Below are 24,172 nucleotides of genomic sequence, written 5' to 3'. Positions count from 1 at the left end.
AGTGAATAAGGAGCATTATTTAGATGTAAAGCTTCATCTACACACATCTACACAGCTGTGTGTGTTTCCTCCTCTACAGATGTTCACTCTGTAAACAACAACAACAGTAGAAAACAATACAACTACATATGGTTTGTTCTATAGTCGGCTGATACACCACCTAAAAGGTCAAATAAAGTAGCTGTCTGTCTCTCTGTCTGTCTGTCTGTACTGTATGTCTCTGTCTGTGTTTCTGCAGAGAAGGACATTAATAATAAAGAGACATCAGAGAGACTGAAACACACAACAACAGGAGGAGGTAACTCTGTTTGGATCCTGCCTCCTCTTCTCAGCCAGTCAGTCCTCCACAGAGCGTCCTGAAGTGATGTCCTCTGTCCCGGCTGTGTCCACAGACCAGACAGATGTAACGCTCCGTCTTCAGTCCAGCAGGGCCTGGATCAGCTTGGGGACGCGCTGATAACCTGGCTGGACATCAGGACCCTGCACCTCCTCCTCCTCCTCCTGAGAAGAAACACAAGAAAGGAAGAGAAGAAGTTGTGTTGTGATTAAACGGAGCGCTGTGAAACATGTAACCGCTAACCCTACCACATCACAATAAAAGGATTCTAATATCTTCACTGTCATTATTATTGTCACCAGTAGCTCCGTCTCCTCCTCTCACATCTGTATGACATCAATACCAAACTAAAGCATCACAAAATGTTCATCATCACATGTTCTGACATCTTTATATATATGAAATATAGGATACAGTAGGTGGATGAACAGATGCTGTTAGTACAGTTAGCTGTATTAATACAGCTAACTGTATTAACAACTGTATTAATACAGCTGTATTAATACAGTTGTTAATACAGCTGTATTAACAACTGTATTAATACAGCTGTTAACAGACAGCTGTATTAATACAGTTAGCTGTGTATTAATACAGCTGTTAATACAGTTAGCTGTCTGTTAACAGCTGTATTCAGCTCTACTGGACTGTAGAACTCCAGACACATGAATGAAAGTAGCCTCGTGTTTCTTGGCTCTACATGATAATCATGAGAGATCAGTTTAATGGAAGCAGATGGATCAGATAAGATAATATCAGGTGATATTAAACAGGTGAGTTACAGCTACAGCAGAGTGTTAGAGATGTTAGCAGCCAGCAGCTGAATAAAACAGTTTAAACAACATGAACGTTAGCTGGTTAACACGGAGCAGTGATTCATAGTGTAACGTTATAAGTTCATACAGTAACATTAAAGTTTGACGTTATTACAACTATAAACTATAATCTCTATAGCATCACGGTGGTTGTTGACATCACTCAGGTATCAGTCAACGGGACGTAAAAAGCCGTAAAAACCCCTCAGCTATCTCCGCGCGGTAACGTCAGACATGAATGTGTGTTTTTATAGAGTTATACGCTCATAATTAATGAATAATAACATATTTAACTCACGTAGTAGCGCCGCTGTCAGGCTGACGGCGAGAATCCAACATGGAGGATGTTCGCTTTGGCTTTGACCCGCCCTACGAGGCTCCCCATTGGCTCCGGCCAATTGTGTCACCGACCCGATTGGACGGCAAAAGCTTGGATCGTCTGACTGGCTCCGGCCAATTGTGTCACCGATCCGATTGGCTCTCGCCAACTTGTTCCAATTGTGTCAAATTCACAGAGAAGAATGAGCCCAGCTAGGCGCAAGGATGACACGCAAATTCGTGAAGCGTTCCTTCTATTATGACTTTTCTGATCATTATGGGATGTTTTCTGATGTTTTAATGATTTTTTTGGAAATTTTTAGAATTGTTTCTGATTATTTTCTGACTTTTCTATTTATTTTCTATGACTTTTCTGATTATTTTCTGATGTTTTATGACTGTGATGTTTATTGATGATTTTATGATTTTTTTATGATTTATTGTGGTACTTGTTGAGCTACTAAGTCATTTGAAAATACTAAGTCATTATTTTGAAATACTAAGTCATTATTTTGAGGTATTAAGTCATTATTTTGAAATACTAAGTCATTATTTTGAGATACTAAGTCATTATTTTGAAATACTAACTCATTATTTTGAGGTATTAAGTCATTATTTTGAAATACTAAGTCATTATTTTGAAATACTAACTCATTATTTTGAGGTATTAAGTCATTATTTTGAAATACTAAGTCATTATTTTGAGATACTAAGTCATTATTTTGAAATACTAACTCATTATTTTGAGGTATTAAGTCATTATTTTGAAATACTAAGTCATTATTTTGAAATACTAACTCATTATTTTGAGGTATTAAGTCATTATTTTGAAATACAAAGTCATTATTTTGAAATACAAAGTCATTATTTTGAAATACAAAGTCATTATTTTGAAATACAAAGTCATTATTTTGAAATACAAAGTCATTATTTTGAAATACAAAGTCAATATTTTGAAATACAAAGTCATTCATTTGAACTACTAAGTCATTAATTTGAAATACAAAGTAATTATTTAGAAATACTAAGTCAAATACACTTGACAGCAAATACACTTGACAAACCATTTACAATAACAGAATTCTATAACCCACTCAAACTCATATTCATCGAACCACTTGCAGCAGCCATCCATCAAAAAGTAAACATCACAGGAATCCAAACAAACAATATGCATCACAAGGTCAGCCTTTATGCAGACGACATTCTACTTTACTTACAAAATCCTTCATCTTCATTACCCGAAACCATCCGCCTCATAAATACTTTTTCTAAAATATCTGATTACACTATCAACTGGTCTGAATCCAGCATTCTCCCACTCAGCCCTAATATTTGGGATGTGGCAGTTCCAACACCACTCACCTTTCTGCCAACTGGTAATATCACATACCTATGAATCAACATTTCACCCAGGCTGTCGGACAAGCAGGGTAAGGGCAAGGATGGAGAATAACTTCAGGGTAAGGGCAAGGATGGAGAAGGACTTCAGGGTAAGGGCAAGGATGGAGAAGAACTTCAGGGTAAGGGCAAGGATGGAGAAGAACTTCAGGGTAAGATCAAGGATGGAGAAGAGCTTCAAGGTAAGTAAAGGTTGTTAAACTACAGTAAACAGTAAAACAGTGAGGGATGGTAGTAAATGATATAGAACAATAGTAAAAAGATTAATAGTGCTCCGGTGAACAGTTAAAAGATGGTTCAAGAGTTGTATGATGATGCACATCTGCAACGCACCAGAGTTTGATTAAAACTAAATGTTGCGGGGGGTCGAGGGACTTCGCTTTGGCATACTTCACCCAGCGCGACTTCGTATTACCTACAACGGAGTGGAGAAAATGTTTACGTCGCCCGATGAAGCCCAGAAATACATCACGAAAAACATTACAAAACAAGCGGCTGATCCTCGTTAATGACTGGCTCTCATGGAAGGAGGATATTATTTCTTACTGTAGGCTGTCCAAACTGATTTGACATAATCTCAAACCAGCCTGTCTGGGTAAGTGACGTGATGATGTCAAGCTAATGTCAGTAGCCTATAAGCCTGTTAATGTACACTGTTGATTTTCATTTGTTATATTATACAGTAGTGTGTAATATTTAGATAGCAATTGCAGATATGTCTAACTTCCTGATGTGAGGTATTTTTTCTTTTTTTTTTTTTTCTTTCTTTGTTTAAACCATGGTGAATTAAAATAAGTTAGTTGGGAAATTATTTAAAGCATTAGGAGGTTGATTTGAATTTAACTTGATATAATCTATACCAGCCTGTTTGCCTATTTACTCTGGGTATAGTGTTAAGCCAATATCAGGTTAATGTCAAGGTCCGTATGCAGGCCTAAATTATTTGCTTGCTACAATTGGTATGTTATCTTTATACATTTGCAGTATGTAGCCTCTTGATGTGAGTTCATATATAAATAAATGGAAGGTTAAAGTGAGTTAGTTGAAACCTTATTGAGGGTTATTTTATTTTATATTGATATCTACGCCCAGAAGTTTTCATGTTTTGTTGAGTTTAGCTTCTAGTTTAGTAGTTTCCCCAATACAAGCACATAGTGTGGATATTGTTACTTTGGGAAGAAGGTTCAACCCAGCTAGGATGGGTGAGAAGGGAAGGGAAATGAGGGACTTAAAGGGTTTTCTGTACTTGGGTTTATTTTTTCATTTGGCTTACATCATATGTTATATTATTTTTTATTTTTTTTATTTGAGCAACGATAGGGGCATAACATGCAAATTATTATTTGTCACTAGATATACTCATTATCTCTGGCCATGGTACACAATATGACTTTAGGAATGATGGCTACATGCCCAATTTCTTTTGTGAGCTGGAATGTTAAGGGGATGAACCATCATGTGAAACGCAAGAGAGTCCTGACACATTTGCATCAGTTAAAGGTGGATATTGCCTTCCTTCAGGAAACTCATCTGAATATATCTGACCACTCACGTTTGCATACTAGATGGGTTGGTGAAGTTTATCATTCAAAATCTCAGTGTAAGTCAAGAGGAGCAGCAGTCCTTATTAGTAAGTATGTGCCTTTTATTTCTTCTCAGATTTGTGCAGACCCAATGGGCCGATATGTGATTGTTACAGGCAAATTATATAACATCCCAGTTATCTTAGCTAGTGTCTATGCCCCTAATTGGGACGACGCTGCTTTCTTCACTAATTTCTTCTCCCGATTACCTGATTTAAACGAACATCATTTGTTGATAGGTGGAGACATGAACTGCGTGATATCCCCTAGTCTAGACCGTAGCGCTGCCAAAACTACACCAACTTCTAAAGCTGCCCTTTCAATTCAGCTGTTTCTTGATACTTATGGGATGGTTGATGTTTGGCGTGCTCTCAATCCTACTGTTCGCAAGTATTCCTTCTTTTCAGCTGTTCATAAAACATTTTCACGCATTGATCATATCATAATGGATAAGAATCTTCTCCCTTTGGTGCAGGAATGTGACTACCATACGATTGTAATCTCTGATCATGCTCCCCTTAAACTGAAGCTTAATCTACCAACCTCAAAAAACGCTTACAGACCATGGCGACTCAACCCACTTTTACTTTCAGATAAAACATTTTCAGATTTTATCTCATCACAGATTGATTTTTTTCTAGAAATTAATCAAACACCAATGATGTCATCATCAACAGTATGGGAAGCACTTAAGGCATATTTGAGGGGCCAAATTATTTCTTATAACGCACATCTACGGAAAACCAGAAATTTCCGTGCTAATGAATTGATGACTCAGATTGGTAATCTTGACTCACAATTGGCAACATCCCCATCAGCCGATGGCATTAAAGAACGTTTACTCCTCCAAAAAGAATTTGATTTATTAACCACACAAAAAGCTGAGAACCTCCTGATTAGATCTCATCATACATACTACGAGCATGGTGAAAAAACAGGGAGGATCCTTGCACACCAACTTCGCCAAAAAGCAGCAAGGCAGGCAATCCCTGAGATCCGGGATGAGTCTGGAATGGTCTGTATAGATCACTCTGACATTAACTCACGCTTTTTAAGGTTTTATCATAACTTGTATACATCTGAATCGTTGAAAGATGATTACTTGATTAAATCATTTCTTCAAAGTGTTGAGATCCCTCATATAGACCCTGTGACAGCTGCCGAGCTAGAGTCTCCGTTTTCAATTGGAGAAATTGACATGGCCATCAGGAGTATGCAATGTGGAAAATCCCCTGGCCCAGACGGGTATCCATGGGAATTCTTTAAGAAATTTTCAAATCAATTGGCTCCAATTTTAAACTCTGTATATAACGACTCCCTGTCAGCTGGCTCACTGCCTGAAACATTACGACAAGCTACCATATCACTTATTCTGAAAAAAGGCAAAAATCAACAGGAATGTGGTTCCTACCGTCCTATTTCCTTGATCAATGTGGACAGCAAAATCCTGGCAAAAATGATTGCTCGCCGTCTTGAAACAGTCCTCCCAACCATAATCTCTCCTGACCAGACGGGCTTTGTAAAAAATCGACTGTCCTCTTTCAACATCAGGCGCTTATACGATATAATTTATGGTCCCTCTCCACCCGACGAACCGGAAGTGGTGATATCTCTAGATGCCGAAAAGGCTTTTGATCGGGTGGAGTGGGACTATTTATTTTGTACTCTTGAGAGATTCGGATTTCACCTCCTTTTCAACTAACACGAGGGACGAGACAGGGGTGTCCTCTGTCCCCCCTTCTTTTTGTGATTACGATTGAGCCGTTGGCTATAGCTTTGCGTAATAATAAGGATATTAAAGGTATTACAAGGGCAGGGTTGGAACATAACGTCTCGCTATACGCAGACGATATGCTACTCTACCTGTCTGACCCACCCTCCTCTCTTCCTGCAGCTCTTAATCTCTTAATTGAATTTGGCAAAGTTTCTGGCTATAAAGTAAATACACAAAAAAGTGAATTGATGCCCATAAATTTGGCAGCAAGAGACTCCCTGTTTATTCGTACTGTGCCGTTTAAAGTGTGCATGGACAAAATTAAATATCTTGGTGTGTGGGTCACATCCAATTTTAAAGACCTCTTCTCAGCAAATTTCCCTCCTTTTCTGTCCTCTCTCAAGGAGGATATTAATCGTTGGGATCTGCTACCCTTATCTCTGGCAGGTAGAATTAACGCTATAAAGATGAACTTATTGCCTAAACTTCTTTATATGTTTCAGTCTATACCAGTCTTCTTAACTAAAACATTTTTCATTTCCCTGGACAGAAAGCTTTCTTCTTTCATTTGGAGTAAGAAGAATCCACGTATACGCAAAGCTATACTACAGAGACCTCGGCAGCAGGGAGGGCTTAGTCTGCCAAACTTTCAGTTCTACTATTGGGCAGCAAATATCAAATTTATTTCCTATTGGATGGAAGGAACTGAAGTAACAGCTGTGCCTGAATGGCTAATACTAGAGAGAGACTCTTGTAAGAACACCTCATTACTTGCCTTATTATGCTCTAGCCTGCCATACTCGGAGCCTATTACTAAATATACTTGTAACCCAGTTGTTATTCATTCTTTAAAAATTTGGAAACAATTCAGACAATCCTTCGAGATCTGTAAATTTTCAATACTGGCTCCCATTGTAAATAACCATGCATTCCTGCCGCCTTTGACGGATGCCTTATTCAGTGGTTGGCAGAGAAATGGGATTTGTTCATTTAAAGACATGTTCATAAATGGCTCATTTGCCTCTTTTGAGCAGATTGTTCAGAAATTCAATATTCCCAGGTTACACTTTTTCAGATACCTACAAACTCGCAGCTTCATGTCTTCAAATATCATTCAATTCCCTACACAGCCACTAAACACGCTCCTAGACTAGACATCACATCATTCAGAAAGGGAAAGATAGGTGACATATATTCCTTATTAATGAGAGAAAATATGACAAGTCTTAACTCCCTTAAAAATCAGTGGGAGGGGGACCTTGGTGTTGTTATTTCAGATACTATCTGGTCAAAAATGATGAGGGGAATATACTCATCTTCCATATGTATGAGACATACTGTCATGCAGTTTAAAATTTTTCATCGACTGCACTGGACCAAAGTTAAACTATCCCAATTCAAATCCGATATAGACACCATGTGTGACCGCTGCAAGCAGAACCAGGCCACTCTAATTCACATGTTTTGGGATTGTCCTAAACTATCTAATTTTTGGCAATTAATTTTCAATATGCTTTCCAAAACTACCGACAGATTCTTAGAACCATCAGCTTGTCTTGCTTTGTTTGGGGTGGTACCACAAAATTTTACGTTAAACAACAATAAACTAAACCTTCTATCTTTTGCTACGCTGGTGGCCAGACGACAAATTTTGATTAGATGGAAGGATTGCAACCCTCCAACATTTGCACAATGGCTCAGAGACATGTTATATTTTATTAAGTTGGAGAAAATTAGGTATACTATTAAAGGGTCAGCCGAGAAGTTTTCATTGATCTGGCAACCTTTTCTTAGTCACGTTGACTCTTTAGACTCAGATAACTTTGTGGCTGATTAAAGTTTGATGTATGTGTGTGTATGTATGTGTATATGTATGTACGTATATGTATGTACATATATGTATGTGTATGTATATGTATGTGTATGTATATGTATATGGATATTTGACCAGGAACATTTCAAAGGAAAAGTGCCCTAAATGACAGGGTGTAACACCCTAGACCTCTATCAATTTATCATGATTTATGTTTATTTATTATTATTATTATTATTTATTTATTTTTATTTATTTATCTATGTATTTATATTCATTCTTGTACACTTTATATATATATATATATATATATATATATATATATATATATATTTTTCTGAGTGCCCTCCGGGTATTGTCATGGGTGGGGGGTGGGGGGTGGGGGGTGGGGGGGTTATATACCAGTCCAAACATGTTTGTGCAATGGATTGTAAGAGTTGTATTAGCAAAATGTATAAATAAACTCTGTTTAAAAAAAACAAAACTAAATGTTGGCATGTGCCAGCGCCCTTAGGGCCTTGCGGTATGTATAGTATAGTATATGTATAGTATATGTATAGTATAGTATATGTATAGTAGTATCCTGGTTATGATCAAGATTTTTGAATATGTGGTTTATTTCTTGAAGCTCTGCTCGGTTGTAGAAACCCAGATAAGCCCTTATCCCACTTTTAAGAAGCTGGAATGCTCTGATAGATACTCTGGCATGGAAACAGCTTTTTCACCTTATTTGCACAGCAGATGACCTTGTTTGTCTCCTCAGACTGAAACCTGAAGACTGTACTACAACACAGCAAGACCACATCAGTCCTGAACCACATCAGTCCGGTTCCGATGACGTTTCCCTGATCCCAGACCCAGCTGTTGAACCAGAATCAGGGTCTGGGTGGACAAAGATCTCTCATCTCCCCCCCACCCCCCCCTTTGAAATGAAAGTAAGCCTTCTGCATTAAACAGACTCTCACATGATGATCTTTTTAAATGTGAGGTTATAATAACATCATTCTGTCAGCCTGAAACAAGAACACAGTCTGAGACAACGATCCACAGTTCAGCACAGAAGGCCTGTTTTTATTGAACACCTCAAATCATTCAAAGGTTACATTCAATATAATAATAATAATACTGTGTGTGTGTATATATATATATATATATATATATATATATATATATAAATGGTACAGAGATAGAGCCAGATGCTGCTGGTCCAGACAGTGATGACTGATTACAACATGCTGTTTGATTATTGACACCATGAGAGTGAAACATCATCTCCCTTCTATCAGCTGAGGATGAACACGTGAAGTATCTAAAGTCTTTGTCCTCAGCTGCAGTGAACAAGGAGCATTATTTAGATGTAAAGCTTCATCTACACACATCTACACAGCTGTGTGTGTTTCCTCCTCTACATCTGTTCACTCTGGAAACAACAACAGTAGAAAACAATACAACTACAGACGGTTTGTTCTATAGTCGGCTGAAACACCACCTGAGAGGTCAAATAAAGTAGCTGTCTGTCTCTCTGTCTGTCTGTCTGTACTGTATGTCTCTGTCTGTGTTTCTATAGAGAAGGACATTAATAATAAAGAGACATCAGAGAGACTGAAACACACAACAACAGGAGGAGGTAACTCTGTTTGGATCCTGCCTCCTCTTCTCAGCCAGCCAGTCCTCCACAGAGCGTCCTGAAGTGATGTCCTCTGTCCCGGCTGTGTCCACAGACCAGACAGATGTAACGCTCCGTCTTCAGTCCAGCAGGGACTGGATCAGCTTGGGGACGCACTGATAACCTGGCTGGACATCAGGACCCTGCACCTCCTCCTGAAAAGAAACACAAGAAAGGAAGAGAAGAAGTTGTGAAACATGTAACCTTAAGCGCTGTGAAACATGTAACCTTAACCCTACCACATCACAATAAAGGATTCTAATATCTACACTGTCATCATTATTGTCACTAGTAGCCCCTGTCACACAGCAGAATCAGAGAACAGAGGATTTAAGAAATGCTCCTCTTCCTCCTAGTTCTGCTGATATCTGTGTCCTCAGCAGGTGAAGTCCTGAACCAGAGGACACATACAGCTACATTACAGTGGTTTCCTCCTCTCACATCTGTATGTCATCAATACCAAACTAAAGCATCACAACATGTTCATCATCACATGTTCTGACATCTTTATATACATGAAATATAGAATGCAGTAGGTGCATGAACAGATGTGGGTTAGCTGTCTGTTAACAGCTGTATTAACACAGCTGTTAATACAGTTAGCTGTGTATTAATACAGCTGTAATAATACAGCTGTATTAACAGCTCTACTGGACTGTAGAACTCCAGACACATGAATGAAAGTAGCCTCGTGTTTCTTGGCTCTACATGATAATCACGAGAGATCAGTTTAATGGAAGCAGATGGATCAGATAATAAGATAATATCAGGTGATATTAAACAGGTGAGTTAGAGCTACAGCAGAGTGTTAGTGATGTTAGCAGCCAGCAGCTGAATAAAACAGTTTAAACAGCATGAACGTTAGCTGGTTAACACGAAGCAGTGATTCATAGTGTAACGTTATAAGTTCATAGAGTAACATTAAAGTTTGACGTTATTACAACTATAAACTATAATCTCTATAGCATCACGGTGGTTGTTGACATCACTCAGGTATCAGTCAACGGGCCGTAAAAAGCCGTAAAAACACCTCAGCTAGCTCCGCGTTGTAACGTCAGACATGAATGTGTGTTTTTATAGAGTTATACGCTCATAATTAATGAATAATAACATATTTAACTCACGTAGTAGCGCCGCTGTCAGGCTGACGGCGAGAATCCAACATGGAGGATGTTCGCTTTGGCTTTGACCCGCCCTACGAGGCTCCCGATTGGCTCCGGCCAATTGTGTCACCGATCTGATTGGACGGCAAAAAGCTTGGATCGTCTGATTGGCTCTCGCCAATTGTGTCACCGATCCGATTGGCTCTCGCCAACTGTGTCAGGGCTCGTTCCAAATGTGTCAAATTCACAGAGAAGAATGAATTCAGCGAGCCTGGGCGGATATGGTTCATTCTTCTCTGTGGGAGGAGGGAGGGGAGGGTTTGAGGAGGGGTGTTCTGCTCCCGTGTATCTGCCGCGGAGCAGAAGATCAGTGGTTCGACCCCTGCCTGCGGCAAGGATGGAGAAGAGCTTCAAGGTGAGTAAAGGTTGTTAAACTGTACAGTAAAACGTAAAACAGTGAGGGATGGTAGTAAATGATATAGAACAATAGTAAAAAGATTGATAGTAAAGAAAGGTTTGTAATCAAATCTGTGCTACAGTGAACAGTTAAAAGACGGTTCAAGAGTTGAGAGATGATGCACATCTGCAACGCACCAGAGTTTGATTAAAAGTAAATGTTGGCATGTGCCAGCGCCCTTAGGGCCTTGCGGTATGTATAGTATAGTATATGTATAGTATATGTATAGTAGTATCCTGGTTATGATCAAGATTTTTTGAATATCGGGTTTATTTCTTGAAGCTCTGCTCGGTTGTAGAAACCCAGATAAGCCCTTATCCCACTTTTAAGAAGCTGGAATACTCTGATAGATACTCTGGCATGGAAACAGCTTTTTCACCTTATTTGCACAGGTGCACAGGTCAAACTGAAACCTGCAGACTGACTCTGTACTACAACACAGCAAGACCACATCAGTCCTGAACCACATCAGTCCGGTTCCGATGACGTTTCCCTGACCCAGCTGTTGAACCAGAATCAGGGTCTAGGTGGACAAAGATCTCTCATCCCCCCCTTTGAAATGAAAGTAAGCCTTCTGCATTAAACAGACTCTCACATGATGATCTTTTTTTTTTTTTTTTTTTAAAGTTATTTTTTGGGGGCATTTTTAAGCATTTATTGATAGGACAGTGGATAGAGTGTTGGAAAGGGGGAGAGAGAGAAATGACATGCAGAAAGGACCACAGGCCGGATTCGAACCCTGGTCCACCGCTGCTAGGACTGAGCCTTGGCCATACATGGGCGCTCGCTCTACCGACTGAGTTAACCAGCCGCCCGTGATCTTTTTAAATGAAATGTTATAATGACATTATTCTGTCAGCCTGAAACAAGAACACAGTCTGAGACAACGATCCACAGTTCAGCACAGAAGGCCTGTTTTTATTGAACACCTCAAATCATTCAAAGGTTACATTCAATATAGTAATAATAATACTGTGTATATATATATATATATATATATATATATATATATATATATATATATATAATGTGTACAGAGATAGAGCCAGATGCTGCTGGTCCAGACAGTGATGACTGATTACAACATGCTGTTTGATTATTGACACCATGAGAGTGAAACATCATCTCCCTCCTATCAGCTGAGGATGAACACATCCATATCTAAAGTCTTTGTCCTCAGCTGCAGTGAACAAGGAGCATTATTTAGATGTAAAGCTTCATCTACACACATCTACACAGCTGTGTGTGTTTCCTCCTCTACATCTGTTCACTCTGTAAACAACAACAACAGTAGAAAACAATACAACTACATACGGTTTGTTCTATAGTCGGCTGAAACACCACCTGAGAGGTCAAATAAAGTAGCTGTCTGTCTCTCTGTGTCTCTGTCTCTCTGTCTGTCTGTGTTTCTGCAGAGAAGGACATTAATAATAAAGAGACATCAGAGAGACTGAAACACACAACAACAGGGGGAGGTAACTCTGTTTGGATCCTGCTTCCTCTTCTCAGCCAGTCAGTCCTCCACAGAGCGTCCTGAAGTGATGTCCTTTGTACCGGCTGTGTCCACAGACCAGACAGATGTAACGCTCCGTCTTCAGTCCAGCAGGGACTGGATCAGCTTTGGGACGCCCTGATAACCTGGCTGGACATCAGGACCCCGCACCTCCTCCTCCTGAAAAGAAACACAAGAAAGGAAGAGAAGAAGTTGTGAAACATGTAACCTTAAGCGCTGTGAAACATGTAACCTTAACCCTACCACATCACAATAAAAGGATTCTAATATCTACACTGTCATTATTATTATCACCAGTAGCTCCTGTCACACAGCAGAATCAGAGAACAGAGGATTTAAGAAATGCTCCTCTTCCTCCTAGTTCTGCTGATATCTGTGTCCTCAGCAGGTGAAGTCCTGAACCAGAGGACACATACAGCTACATTACAGTGGTTTCCTCCTCTCACATCTGTATGTCATCAATACCAAACTAAAGCATCACAACATGTTCATCATCACATGTTCTGACATCTTTATATAGATGAAATATAGAATACAGTAGGTGGATGAACAGATGTGGGTTAGCTGTCAACAGCTGTATTAACACACAGCTAACTGTATTAACAGACAACTGTATTAGCTGAATACAGCTGTCTGTTAACAGCTGTATTCAGCTCTACTGGACTGTAGAACTCCAGACACATGAATGAAAGTAGCCTCGTGTTTCTTGGCTCTACATGATAATCACGAGAGATCAGTTTAATGGAAGCAGATGGATCAGATAATAAGATAATATCAGGTGATATTAAACAGGTGAGTTAGAGCTACAGCAGAGTGTTAGTGATGTTAGCAGCCAGCAGCTGAATAAAACAGTTTAAACAGCATGAACGTTAGCTGGTTAACACGAAGCAGTGATTCATAGTGTAACGTTATAAGTTCATAGAGTAACATTAAAGTTTGACGTTATTACAACTATAAACTATAATGAATTATAAATAATCAGAAATAATAAAGCTTCCAAACAAATTGCAGACTTTTTCATTTTATTTAAAAAACAAAAACTGTCAAACAGCAGCGGAAACAGAGTTCTAGACTAACTGGTGAACATAAAGTACAGTGAAAACATACATCATAAATGAAAACAAGGAGGAGGAGAAGGAGGTTAAATAACGCTCCAAAGTTGGGCTAACTTTTAGCGGGGAAAGAATTAACTGTCATGTCCATTTTCAAAGGGGTCCCTTGACCTCTGACCTCCAGATCAGTGAATGTAAATGGGTTCTATGGGTACCCACGAGTCTCCACTTTACAGACATGCCCACTTTATGATAATCACATGCAGTTTGGGGCAAAAAACATAAGCTGAGACTCTGGTGGATCCAATGAGCCCAACTGGATTCATGTGTGATGATGTTAGTCCCCATAGGAGACATTTTATTGACCTCCCTGTATAAAATGACCTGTGGTGAACTCTAGGATAATCACAGCCTCATGAAACTTTACAGCCACAAACTAAAGACCTAGAGCATTCAGAGGATGGATGGATCAAACTAGAGACCTAGAGCATTCAGAGGATGGATGGATCAGACTAGAGACCTAGAGCATTCAGAGGATGGATGGATGGATGGATGGATGGATGGATCAGACTAAAGACCTAGAGCATTCAGAGGATGGATGGATGGATCAGACTATAGACCCAGAGCATTCAGAGGATGGATGGATCAAACTAGAGACCTAGAGCATTCAGAGGATGGATGGATCAAACTAGAGACCTAGAGCATTCAGAGGATGGATGGATCAAACTAGAGACCTAGAGCATTCAGAGGATGGATGGATCAAACTAGAGACCTAGAGCAAAAGTCAAAAGTTTTTGATCCCAAATCACAGCATGGCCTTTTCTCTGGTGTTCCTCTTCCTGTTGACCCACAGTGCTGAGCTGCATCTCAAATGTCCCTCAGTCCCCGCCCTGGTCTCCCCCCCGTGTCCTCATTTCCTCCCTCCATTCCTCCACAGTTTTTACGCCAACCGATGCGCAATACGCGACTCCTCCAATGCGAGTGTGGCCGGTGTCGATCGTCCTGGGCTTGCCACACTTGCTGCAGGTGTACTGCAACATCGGCCGGCGGGTTTTGCTCCTGGGCGGCGGCCCCAGCCCTGCGGCAGCTTTGGCCGCCTTCCTCTTCCTGTACATCGTGGACCGGGACAGTTTTTTTTGGTCCAGAAAGAGGAGGCTGGCCAGCAGGGGGAGGAGTGATAAGGCCACCCGGGTGCGGTGCTGGAGGAGGACGAGGATGGGGGTGGCCACCAGATGAGGGTCCTGGCTGCTCCTCATCTGGTGGAGGGGGAGTAGGGAGTGGAGGGGGAGGAGGGGGACCTTGATGTGAGGGTCCTGGCTGGTCCTCGGGGACATTGAAGCTAAAGGGCTGTCCTTACCCGACCTGTACAGAGGACAGCCCTTTAGCTGGAGGACGACGCCAGTTCCCTGCAGCAGCTTATCCCTCCCCGCCCCTTTCTGGCGCCGAGAGAACCTGGAAGACAAACACAGGCTGTTTTTAGGCTCCTCATCTAACATCAATGACAGTAGAGATTACAACACATCAACACAGCTTCATGTTTAACTCTTACCACTGGTACAGGGTCCTCTGACTTAGCTCAAAGAGCTGGATTTCAGTCTGAGCCATCATCCTCGGCTTGCCAGCACTGCCTCTCTGATGGCCACGTAGTCTGCGAGGACGAGGGACCAGCGAGTCCTTGTGACCCCCCCCCCCCCCGAACGAGTCGGATAAGTCGGTCTACCCTTCTGTCAGAAAGGACCTCATGAGGACCTGCCCGTACTCGTTACCAACGTTAGTAACCCAGGTGGCCGTGTCAGAGGCTGTACCTGCGAGCTTCTTCATCACCTTGAGGGAGAGAGATTTCAAATGTTAATATGAGTGTATAAACACACACACAGATGCCTTGCACACACATTCCAGATATCTAGCATGCTGAATATCTGGACATGTTGGGGACTCCTGCCAGAAGCTACAGCCAATGAGAGCGCAAGAAGTTTATAATAAAGTTTAGTCTTCCTTTGTAAAATGTGCCGCTCTGCCTGTCTGTTTGCAAGTCAGTAGACTTGTCAATGTCTGTGATTGGTCATATGCTGCAAATACCGCCCCGTTCATGTGAAAACGCTCATATCCAGACTGAGAAAGCCTGGGTTGATTTACCGAGTTGATAACCACCGCTGTAGGACCGCTTAGCGGGATCTCATTTGTTAGGGTTAGTGAAGCCAGATAACGAGAAGATACCGTATGTTGAATTTGCTTCGTAGTACAGACCTCTGGTCAAAAGTTGAATGTTGTGATGAAGAAACAGAAAGCTCCTGTGTTGAACTCTTTGCAACTATTTTTTACATTTTGGATATGTATGCAACTTTGATTTGAGAGAAGAAGACAACAAAAAACAGAGACGCTGTGGCTTAGTGGTTAAAGTGCCTGTCTTGTAAACAGTAGATCTTGGGAAAATAGATTCAGGACATGATGTGACATTGTCCTGGAAAAACATTGTCTCATTTGTGTGGAAATGAAAGGAAACAATGGAAGAAAGAACGGAATGAACACCAACAAGAGGAGGTGGTGTAGTACTATAGTCTGGTGACGTGTCCAGGGTGTACCCCGCCTTCACATAATGTCAACTGGGATCTGCACCAGCCCCCCCCCCCCCCCGCCCGACCCTGAATAGGATGAGCAGGTACAGATAATGGATGGATGGATGTTTATCTCTGCCAGCTCTGTACCAATGTTTTAGTCTAGGCAGGAAAACTACATAGTTAAGTTTAGAGGAACACTGTTGTTCTGGTTAAATGTTGACTGTTGGAGTGAAGAAACACAGAATGGAAGAAGCTATCAGTGAGTTTCTAAGTGTTTTAAATCCAGTACTGTTTACATCCATGTTTACTAGCCCGTTGTCTTCTTGCAACGGGGAGCTGCAGCAGTAGGAGGCGCTGTGGCTTAGTTGGTTAAAGTGCCTGTCTTGTAAACAGGAGATCCTGGGTTCAAATCCCAGCAGTGCCTTTTGGTTGCAGAGATTGTCTCTCTCTTTGGACTAAATGCATTTCATATGAACTACCCAATACAAGTTTGTTTGACCCCCGACCACAGTCAGCATCGCATGCACCTGAAACCACAACCAACAGTGATGTCACAGGGTCTCGGAGTATACCTGTACACTGCAGCATGGTGAGAAGTTAAAGGTGCCCTGTTTAGTTTTCTTGTAAACAAACAAAGTTCATGTTTACATCATAGAAATAGAATAGAAGTAGAATGCCCATCAAACTGTTTTCCATGGTCATTCGACTACTGTAGGAGGTGCTGTGGCTTAGCTGGTTAAAGTGCCTGTCTAGTAAACAGGAGATCCTGGGTTCAAATCCCAGCAGTGCCTGGTTGTTGCAGAAATGAGCTCTTAAATGAAGTCTGTCATGTTTATCTCTGCCACCTCAACATCAAGGGTTTAGTTTAGGCTGGAAAACTCAGTGGTTCAGTTTAGAGCAAGACTGGTTCCGGTTAAAAGTTGACTGTTGTGATGAGGAAACAGAGAGCTCCTGTGTTGAACTCTTTTTTACATTTTGGATATGAATGCAGCTTTGACATGAGAGAAGAAGACGGCAAGAAACGGTGGCGCTGTGGCTTGGTGGTTAAAACGCCTGTCTTGTAAACAGGAGATCTTGGGTTCAAACCCCAACAGTGCCTCACACAGGACAGCAGTCTGTGGACTTTAAAAGGAGAAGAGTTATTCAGGACATGATGTGACTTTTTTCTGGAAAAACATTGTCTCGTTTGGAAACAATGGAAGAGAGAACGGAATGAACACCAACAAGAGGAGGTGCGTTAGTACTATAGTCTGGAAGTTATGGTTTGAGAGGGAAGGGGGATTCTGCTCCTGTGTATTTGCTGTGGAGCTGAAGGTCATGGGTTCCATTCCCACCTGAGGCAAGGATGGAGAAATGTGTCAAGGTAATGGATAAATGGTAAAGGTAGGCGGGGTACACCCTGGACAGATCGGCAGACTATCACAGGGCGGACACTAGAGACGGACAACCAATCACACTCACATTCACACCTACGGGCTCATTCCATATCTCTGTATATTCCCTGTATACACTGGAACAGCGCCACCTGTCCATTGACGTGCCAAAAACAGGGATGAAGCAGTCCTCGTTAGTATAGTGGACAGTATCTCCGCTTGTCAGCGCGGGGCAAGTCGCGTATAGGTGGCATACACTGACAGCCACTGAAATTGCAGACTTATTAACGCTGTCCAAGGTGCTGAAAACGCGGCTCTGGTCCAGCAGTTTTCTCCTGAATATTTAAGAATGATTATCTGGAGCTGGTTCGAATCCCACTTGGTACAAAGTCTGTGATACATTGTCAAAGATAATGAGCTATTTGGGAATCAAGAAATGTGAGTCTTAGTTTGTTATTTACTTCTTCTGATTATCATTAGATTAGACTAGTCTGGTTATATCAAGTTCTTGACTTACTTAAAGCTATTAACCAATTATATTACAGAGTTTTCTTCCTATGTGTAACATTTAAATTGCAATTACTTAATTACTTCAATTAGAGACTTTACTGTTCACTATAAATTATTAATTTATTAATGAGACATGTAGACATTAGTGAATTAAATGTATTTATTAACCACAACTGTAACAGTAAATATTCAACAGAGCCCATATTGCAAGGTCACACATATATCACACAAAAATGTAAGGTAAAGTAAATATAATATTGTATATAATAAATGTAATAATTATTTACATGAGCAAAATATACAGTATATACAGTGGAAACCGGTTACAGTGATCACGGTTACATTGATAAACCGCTTATATGGGGCAGTGGTGGCCCTCCCTCATTACCACCACTGAGATGCCCTTGAGCAAGGCCCCCCCAACCGCTCCAGTGGAGTTGCTCAGTGACCAGCAGATCAGACTGTGGTTGTACTGGGCAGCTTCCAGGTGTGAATGTGTAACTGTGTGAATGTGATCAGGGCGTTCCTGAAAAAGAGAGCATTGCCCTCAGTGAACCTCCCCCTGAATAAAATAAAGGTAAAAACAAATAAATAAAATATGGATCAAAAAGCTTGGGACAGAATCATTCCTATGCAAATGCTGTTTAAGCTGTGGAGGAGGACAGCTGGGGACAGCTGATGGCCTGGGTAATGGCTGACCTGGTCAGGCAAGAAGAAAGACATAGCAAATTATTAAGATTGTGTGTTGACTTGATTCTATCTCTTTGACACGCACACAACCAAATCAAGAACATTCAAATACTTACTTTGAGCTCTTGGCGGTTGCAGCGGCGGTTGAATGGGCTCTGCAGACGTCTCAGGAGAAATCGGAAGTGCCTCTGACACTATATAGAATATTAAACATTTCATTATTATTCACAGTAAGATAAATAAAAAACTTGACTATGACATTGTGCACCAGTATCTGATTTACATCAATGAGAACAGTTCCGATGGACACTACATATGGATATTTTTAAGATGCAAATACAGTTAAAATAATACACACCTGGGACAGTGACAGTTGTCTCTGTTGGCAAGGGTCCTGGTGTTTCTGGCATCAGGAACATCAGCTCCTGAGGAAGGGGCACAGGTCTCTTTACCATCGGCAGAGCAGGGGCTGCAAGGAGATAAGGACCACAAAAAGTAATCAATTATTGGTTTATAACGGACATAATCAGAGGGAATATGACAGAAAGGTTTAAATGGATAAAAAGAAATATAATGCATTTACCATCTACTTGTGAACCCGTCAGTTCAGTTGGTGTGGACAGTGTAGCAGATGGTACTACAACAGAAAAAATCTTGTCAGTCATTTATATTTTGACAATATAAAAAAAACTGGTGTTAGTAAAGGCATACATTATCCATCTTTTACTTCACCTGCTTATCTCAGCCTTATATAGTTAAACAGACTGTTTGTTACATTAAAGTATAAAGAATTTCATTCATACACATGCAGTTTAGTTCTGTATGGATAAATATTTAGTAGTCAGTCATTACAATTTAGCCTAAGCAGGGGAAGCAACATGGCACACTGCAAACACATGCATACAAGTGTTAGTAACCACAGCAGTCCTATATATATATATATTCATCATATAAGTCTAAAAACTGGAATAAAGAGTGCTACTTACCCTCGCCATGACTGGAATCAATTCATAGTCACTAGGACAACAAGTTGAACAGCAAAACACAAACATGACCAGAACATGGTCAACATGAGAAGGAACGGTTTATGTCATGCTTCGGTTTGGGATAAGAATTCATGGTCCCAGAGTCTCTGTCGACGACAGGACGTTTTTGTTTGGTTAAGAACCTCTTTCTGTTCCCGAAGCCTGTCGTCTGGCAGTTGATGCTGATGGTGCAGAAACAGCTGTAAAACACAAACAAAAACAATTAAATATAAACTATATAGAATACACAATTAATATTAAACAGGCTGAACTGTAAATTATTTTGAATCTTCAGGCAGTAGAAACAAACCAATATAAGACAACAAATGTTTACTCACAGCTCTGCACATGTTGCTTAGAAGGACAGATACCCAGCATCGCTCTCTCCAGCTCTTCATCTTCATCCATCACTGTGATGCAAACGGACAAGAATTAGAATGTACTAAAAATATGGCTTTACTGTACTTAGGATAGTATGAATAAAATCACCACTGAAATAATGGAAGACGAAGTTTACTCCCTTTGGTGTACTAAAATACACTGGATACCATGACAGCATATACATTTTTTTGACAAAACAAATGGAAAACAAGACCCACCCATGGCTTCAGCAGGGGCCTGTGAGGCATGTGTCACCAGAGAGGAGCCAGAGGGGGAGGGCAGCTTCTTCTGCAGGTACACTTGTAGTTTGTGCATCTTTGTTCCTGGAGCACAGCTTTTCCTCATAATAAAGGCTGCATAGCCATCATCCCTGCTGTCCCAAATCTCTCTCCAGGTGCTTTTGGCACGAGAGCCAAAACCAACCAGCTGGTCATCCTCTGATGCTGCTGCTGTCACAACTGGCTTTTGTTTCTCATAATTGAGAAGAGACTGGATTTCTTGAAAGCTGAGGGCATAGCTCACAAATGACAGCAGGCTGTCCTTGCTGTGCCCCCCTGCCATGAACACTCCTGCAGTCTCCTCCTTTTGCTGGTTCTTGATTAGGTAGATGGTATACCCAATGTCATTTTCAAGGAGCCAGCGGAAGGACTTCCCTTTATATTTCCCAAACTGCAGGATGTATTCTCCAGCCACCTCAGTTTTATCTGAAGCATCCCCTCCTCTTAAAATGATCACAGACAGTGCATTTTTCCTGACCAGCTCCTCCTTCACGGGTGCAGACTTGTCCTGTAGAGAGGGGTTGTCTTTAAGGAGTTTGGCTGCATCCGTTGGATCCTGACGGAGATAACCAAGTGGTCCCTTGCGGAATGTGACACTCATTCTCCCAGGGAAAAAAACAGTTTTCTGCATTTTACCTGTAGTGAAGAAAAGCATATTGATCTATTAATATGTTATAGACAGGCATTGTTTTCATAACAAATGTTAATAGTGAGGGTCTCAAGGGAGAGCAGGAATTAGGCGGTTCACATCTCAGCTCTAGCCCCTTTACTGTCTACATATTCTCACTGTATTTATCAGGGTTTTGAAGAAAAAAAAAATGATATCAAATACCTTTACTTTAATATTACCTTTACTACTTTGTATAGTACCTTGATTAAGTGCCTGCCTTTGTGTATGTCTTAACGATGAGCTCTGGTTGTTGAGGCAGACTATTTACACCTCAAAGATGCCCCCCCCCCCCCCCATGGGTTAAATGCTTTGAACTACCCATGGGAAAGAACTTGAAGGTGAAGGGAGCTCAGCCCCCCCACCCCCAACCAGTGATTCTGACTCAAGTAACACTGAAGTGTGAAGTGTCTTATCCAGCAACGCCCTGCATTCAATTCACCTTTCCTATCCCAAACAGACATGCATTAGACTATATTTGATATATTCTGCTTTTGACAAGCTCAGACAAACGTGGCCTATTTAGTATTTTGAAAATTGTAATATGGTATAGAAGCATATAATAAGTGTTAAAATTAAGCATGAATAGTACGTTGTACACAACATGACAAAGTATGAAAAACCCTCAGAGACATTGGTTCTCAATTAATAAACAATATTCTGGTGTTCTCTCATTTTAACAGAGGTGGAAGAAGTACTCTGATCTTGTACTTCAGTGATAGTACTGATACCACAGTGTAGAAATACTCTGCTACAAGTAAAAGTCCTGCATTAAAAACCTTAAGTATAAGTACATGCTGTGACAACAGCAACGTTATACAACGGAGACTGAAAGTAGTCGACGTAGCGTTAAGTGCAAACACGACGACTTTATGATTCATATGAAGCTTGTTCATTTATCATTCTGTCAATGTGTGTATGTAAAGTAACGTTAGTGTGTCCAGAGTAACGTTATATCTAACCTTACTGCTGATGTAAGCTGCTGATACACCGTAGTTAACGCTACATTAGACATTAATGTTAACTAACAACGTGATGCTTTCAACCTAAGGAATGTTAAGTTTCGTTAGCTTGTAATTCATCCCAAAGTACCGCAGCAGCTCGACACAATAAACTGAGGAAACACGGCTAATGACAACTTTATAGCGCTCACACAAGCAAGAACACGTCACACAGCGCCAGGATACATTATAATAACATGTTGGTTCGTTTTTAATAATGTTACGTTAGCTTGTAGTTCATCCCAAAGTACCGCGGCGACACAATAAACGGGAGAAACACGACTAACGGTTACTTTATAGCGTTCACAGAAACAAGAACACGTCAGACAGCGCCAGGATACATTATAGTAACATGTTGGTTCGTTGTTAATAATGTTACGTTAGCTTGTAGTTCATCCCAAAAGTCGCCAACACGGCCGCGGCGACACAATAAACTGAAGAAACACGGCTAACCGTTAACTTTATAGCGTCCACACAAGCAAGGACACGCCACACAGCGCCAGGATACATTATAGTAACATGTCGGTAATCTTTATTTATCTAAATATAACTCACCGTTTGGCGTAATGTCCACAGAGCGCAGCTCAAGCTCAAGTCGATGCGAAGTGTAGCTCATCCAGACCAACACTGCCAGAGTGGCGAAGGAAACAACAACTCCTCCTCTCCTCGGAAAAAGGGCGCCAAACAAACAATAGCGGCCAAAGATATATTGCATCCGTAGTGGTTCAGCACTACCATAGAGAATGAATGGAAATGTGTTTAGGGCGCTTTAGCTAAAGAATCCCCGGGTGCCGGCAATGTCCACCACTAGGAGGTGCTAAAACACTGGTAACAGAACTCAAAGGCTGTGGGCAGCAGAACAGGAAGGAAGGAAGGAAGGAAGGAGGGGAGGGGGGAGGGGACCAAGGGGAGGACTCTGATTGGCTGGGAGTGTGTAGCTGGTCAACGATAAAGGTGAGAAACTCTGGTTTGCTCTGGTCTGAATCAGGGACCAAATTGTTACAATGTTGCATATTGCCTCAAGTTTGGTTTGTGTTTACAAGCGGACCAAAATTTTGGTGCGCAAAGAAGCTGCTCTCTGATTGGTCAGAATGTCCATGCTGGAAAACTCCCGGAGGTAAACAATGAAGAGCAGACTTCCAGAACGCAACAATGGAGGGACATCTACATGGCTTGATCTCGGCCCTGATCGTCTTTTTTTCTTTTTATTTTACCTCGTAGCTATTTTTCACTTCAAGGCAAAAGATCCAGTTTGAAAATGAAGAGCGGCAGCGACTGGAAAACACTGTGTTGATGCTCTGGAGTCGCTGAAGGCGCATATCAAGACGGACGGAGGAGGAGGCGTTCATTAACCTTCATAAACTGGGACATGCTCATCGGCCTAAAATATTTCCTTAGATCCATCAGGTATGAACGTGGTCTTATTTCTTCATGTTGAAGAACTGTCAATGAAATGCTGTCTCCTCTGCTGTCTCCTTTGATGTTTCCTCTGATGTTTCCTGTGATGCATCCATTTCTTCATTGTGTTCATGCAGACAGAAAAAAGCGGCCCAGTACCATGAAGCACGTTGAGGACTACCCTCCTGTGGGCCAGGGGGAGGTGGCGCCGAGGTCCATGGCATACAGGAGGAAGGAAAGGGCTGAGGCGGTGGCTAGAGCCAAGAGCAGCGGGTAAGGAGATCAAAGCGATGAGGAAACCTCCTAAGTCTTAGCCCTGCTCTAAATGCGGTAGGCCCAAACGGCGCGAGTTTGGGCACACAACCTGTAAGGGCAGAGACTTCTGCTCTAAAGTCAAGGGCCGCTCCGTGGAGGACATCCTCCACGAGATGAAGAAGAGGGATGGGCATAAAATACCAAGGACCACAAAGTGGCGTAGAAAACAAACAGCATTGGCGGAGGCAAAGGCCAAGAAGAAGGGCT

The 24,172-nt window shown here is 41.3% G+C and overlaps 1 protein-coding gene and 3 non-coding genes across 4 annotated transcripts; 3 read left to right on the top strand and 1 right to left on the bottom strand.

Annotated features, from left to right (window-relative positions):
- Positions 1 to 16,677: 16,677 nt before the first annotated feature.
- On the top strand, positions 16,678 to 16,751 carry trnat-ugu (transfer RNA threonine (anticodon UGU)). The gene has a single exon. It is a non-coding gene; the product is annotated as a tRNA-Thr (tRNA).
- Positions 16,752 to 17,044: 293 nt separating this feature from the next.
- On the top strand, positions 17,045 to 17,118 carry trnat-agu (transfer RNA threonine (anticodon AGU)). Its single transcript has one exon. It is a non-coding gene; the product is annotated as a tRNA-Thr (tRNA).
- A 235-nt stretch (positions 17,119 to 17,353) lies between these two features.
- On the top strand, positions 17,354 to 17,426 carry trnat-ugu (transfer RNA threonine (anticodon UGU)). The gene has a single exon. It is a non-coding gene; the product is annotated as a tRNA-Thr (tRNA).
- A 932-nt stretch (positions 17,427 to 18,358) lies between these two features.
- LOC141777283 (uncharacterized) lies at positions 18,359 to 21,185 on the bottom strand. Its single transcript, XM_074651408.1, has 7 exons — positions 20,525 to 21,185; positions 20,264 to 20,335; positions 19,887 to 20,125; positions 19,484 to 19,537; positions 19,259 to 19,369; positions 19,017 to 19,094; positions 18,359 to 18,909 (listed from the first exon to the last, which is right to left on the bottom strand). The coding sequence occupies exons 1-3, from the start codon at positions 21,183 to 21,185 to the stop codon at positions 20,061 to 20,063; spliced, it is 798 nt and encodes a 265-aa protein (XP_074507509.1). The 3' UTR covers positions 18,359 to 18,909; positions 19,017 to 19,094; positions 19,259 to 19,369; positions 19,484 to 19,537; positions 19,887 to 20,060.
- Between the last annotated feature and the right edge of the window lie 2,987 nt (positions 21,186 to 24,172).

This window comes from Sebastes fasciatus, chromosome 11, assembly GCF_043250625.1.
Source record: "Sebastes fasciatus isolate fSebFas1 chromosome 11, fSebFas1.pri, whole genome shotgun sequence".
Taxonomy (NCBI): domain Eukaryota; kingdom Metazoa; phylum Chordata; class Actinopteri; order Perciformes; family Sebastidae; genus Sebastes; species Sebastes fasciatus.
The sequence above is the reverse complement of the archived record's forward strand: the minus strand, read 5'-3'. Positions and strand labels throughout refer to the sequence as shown.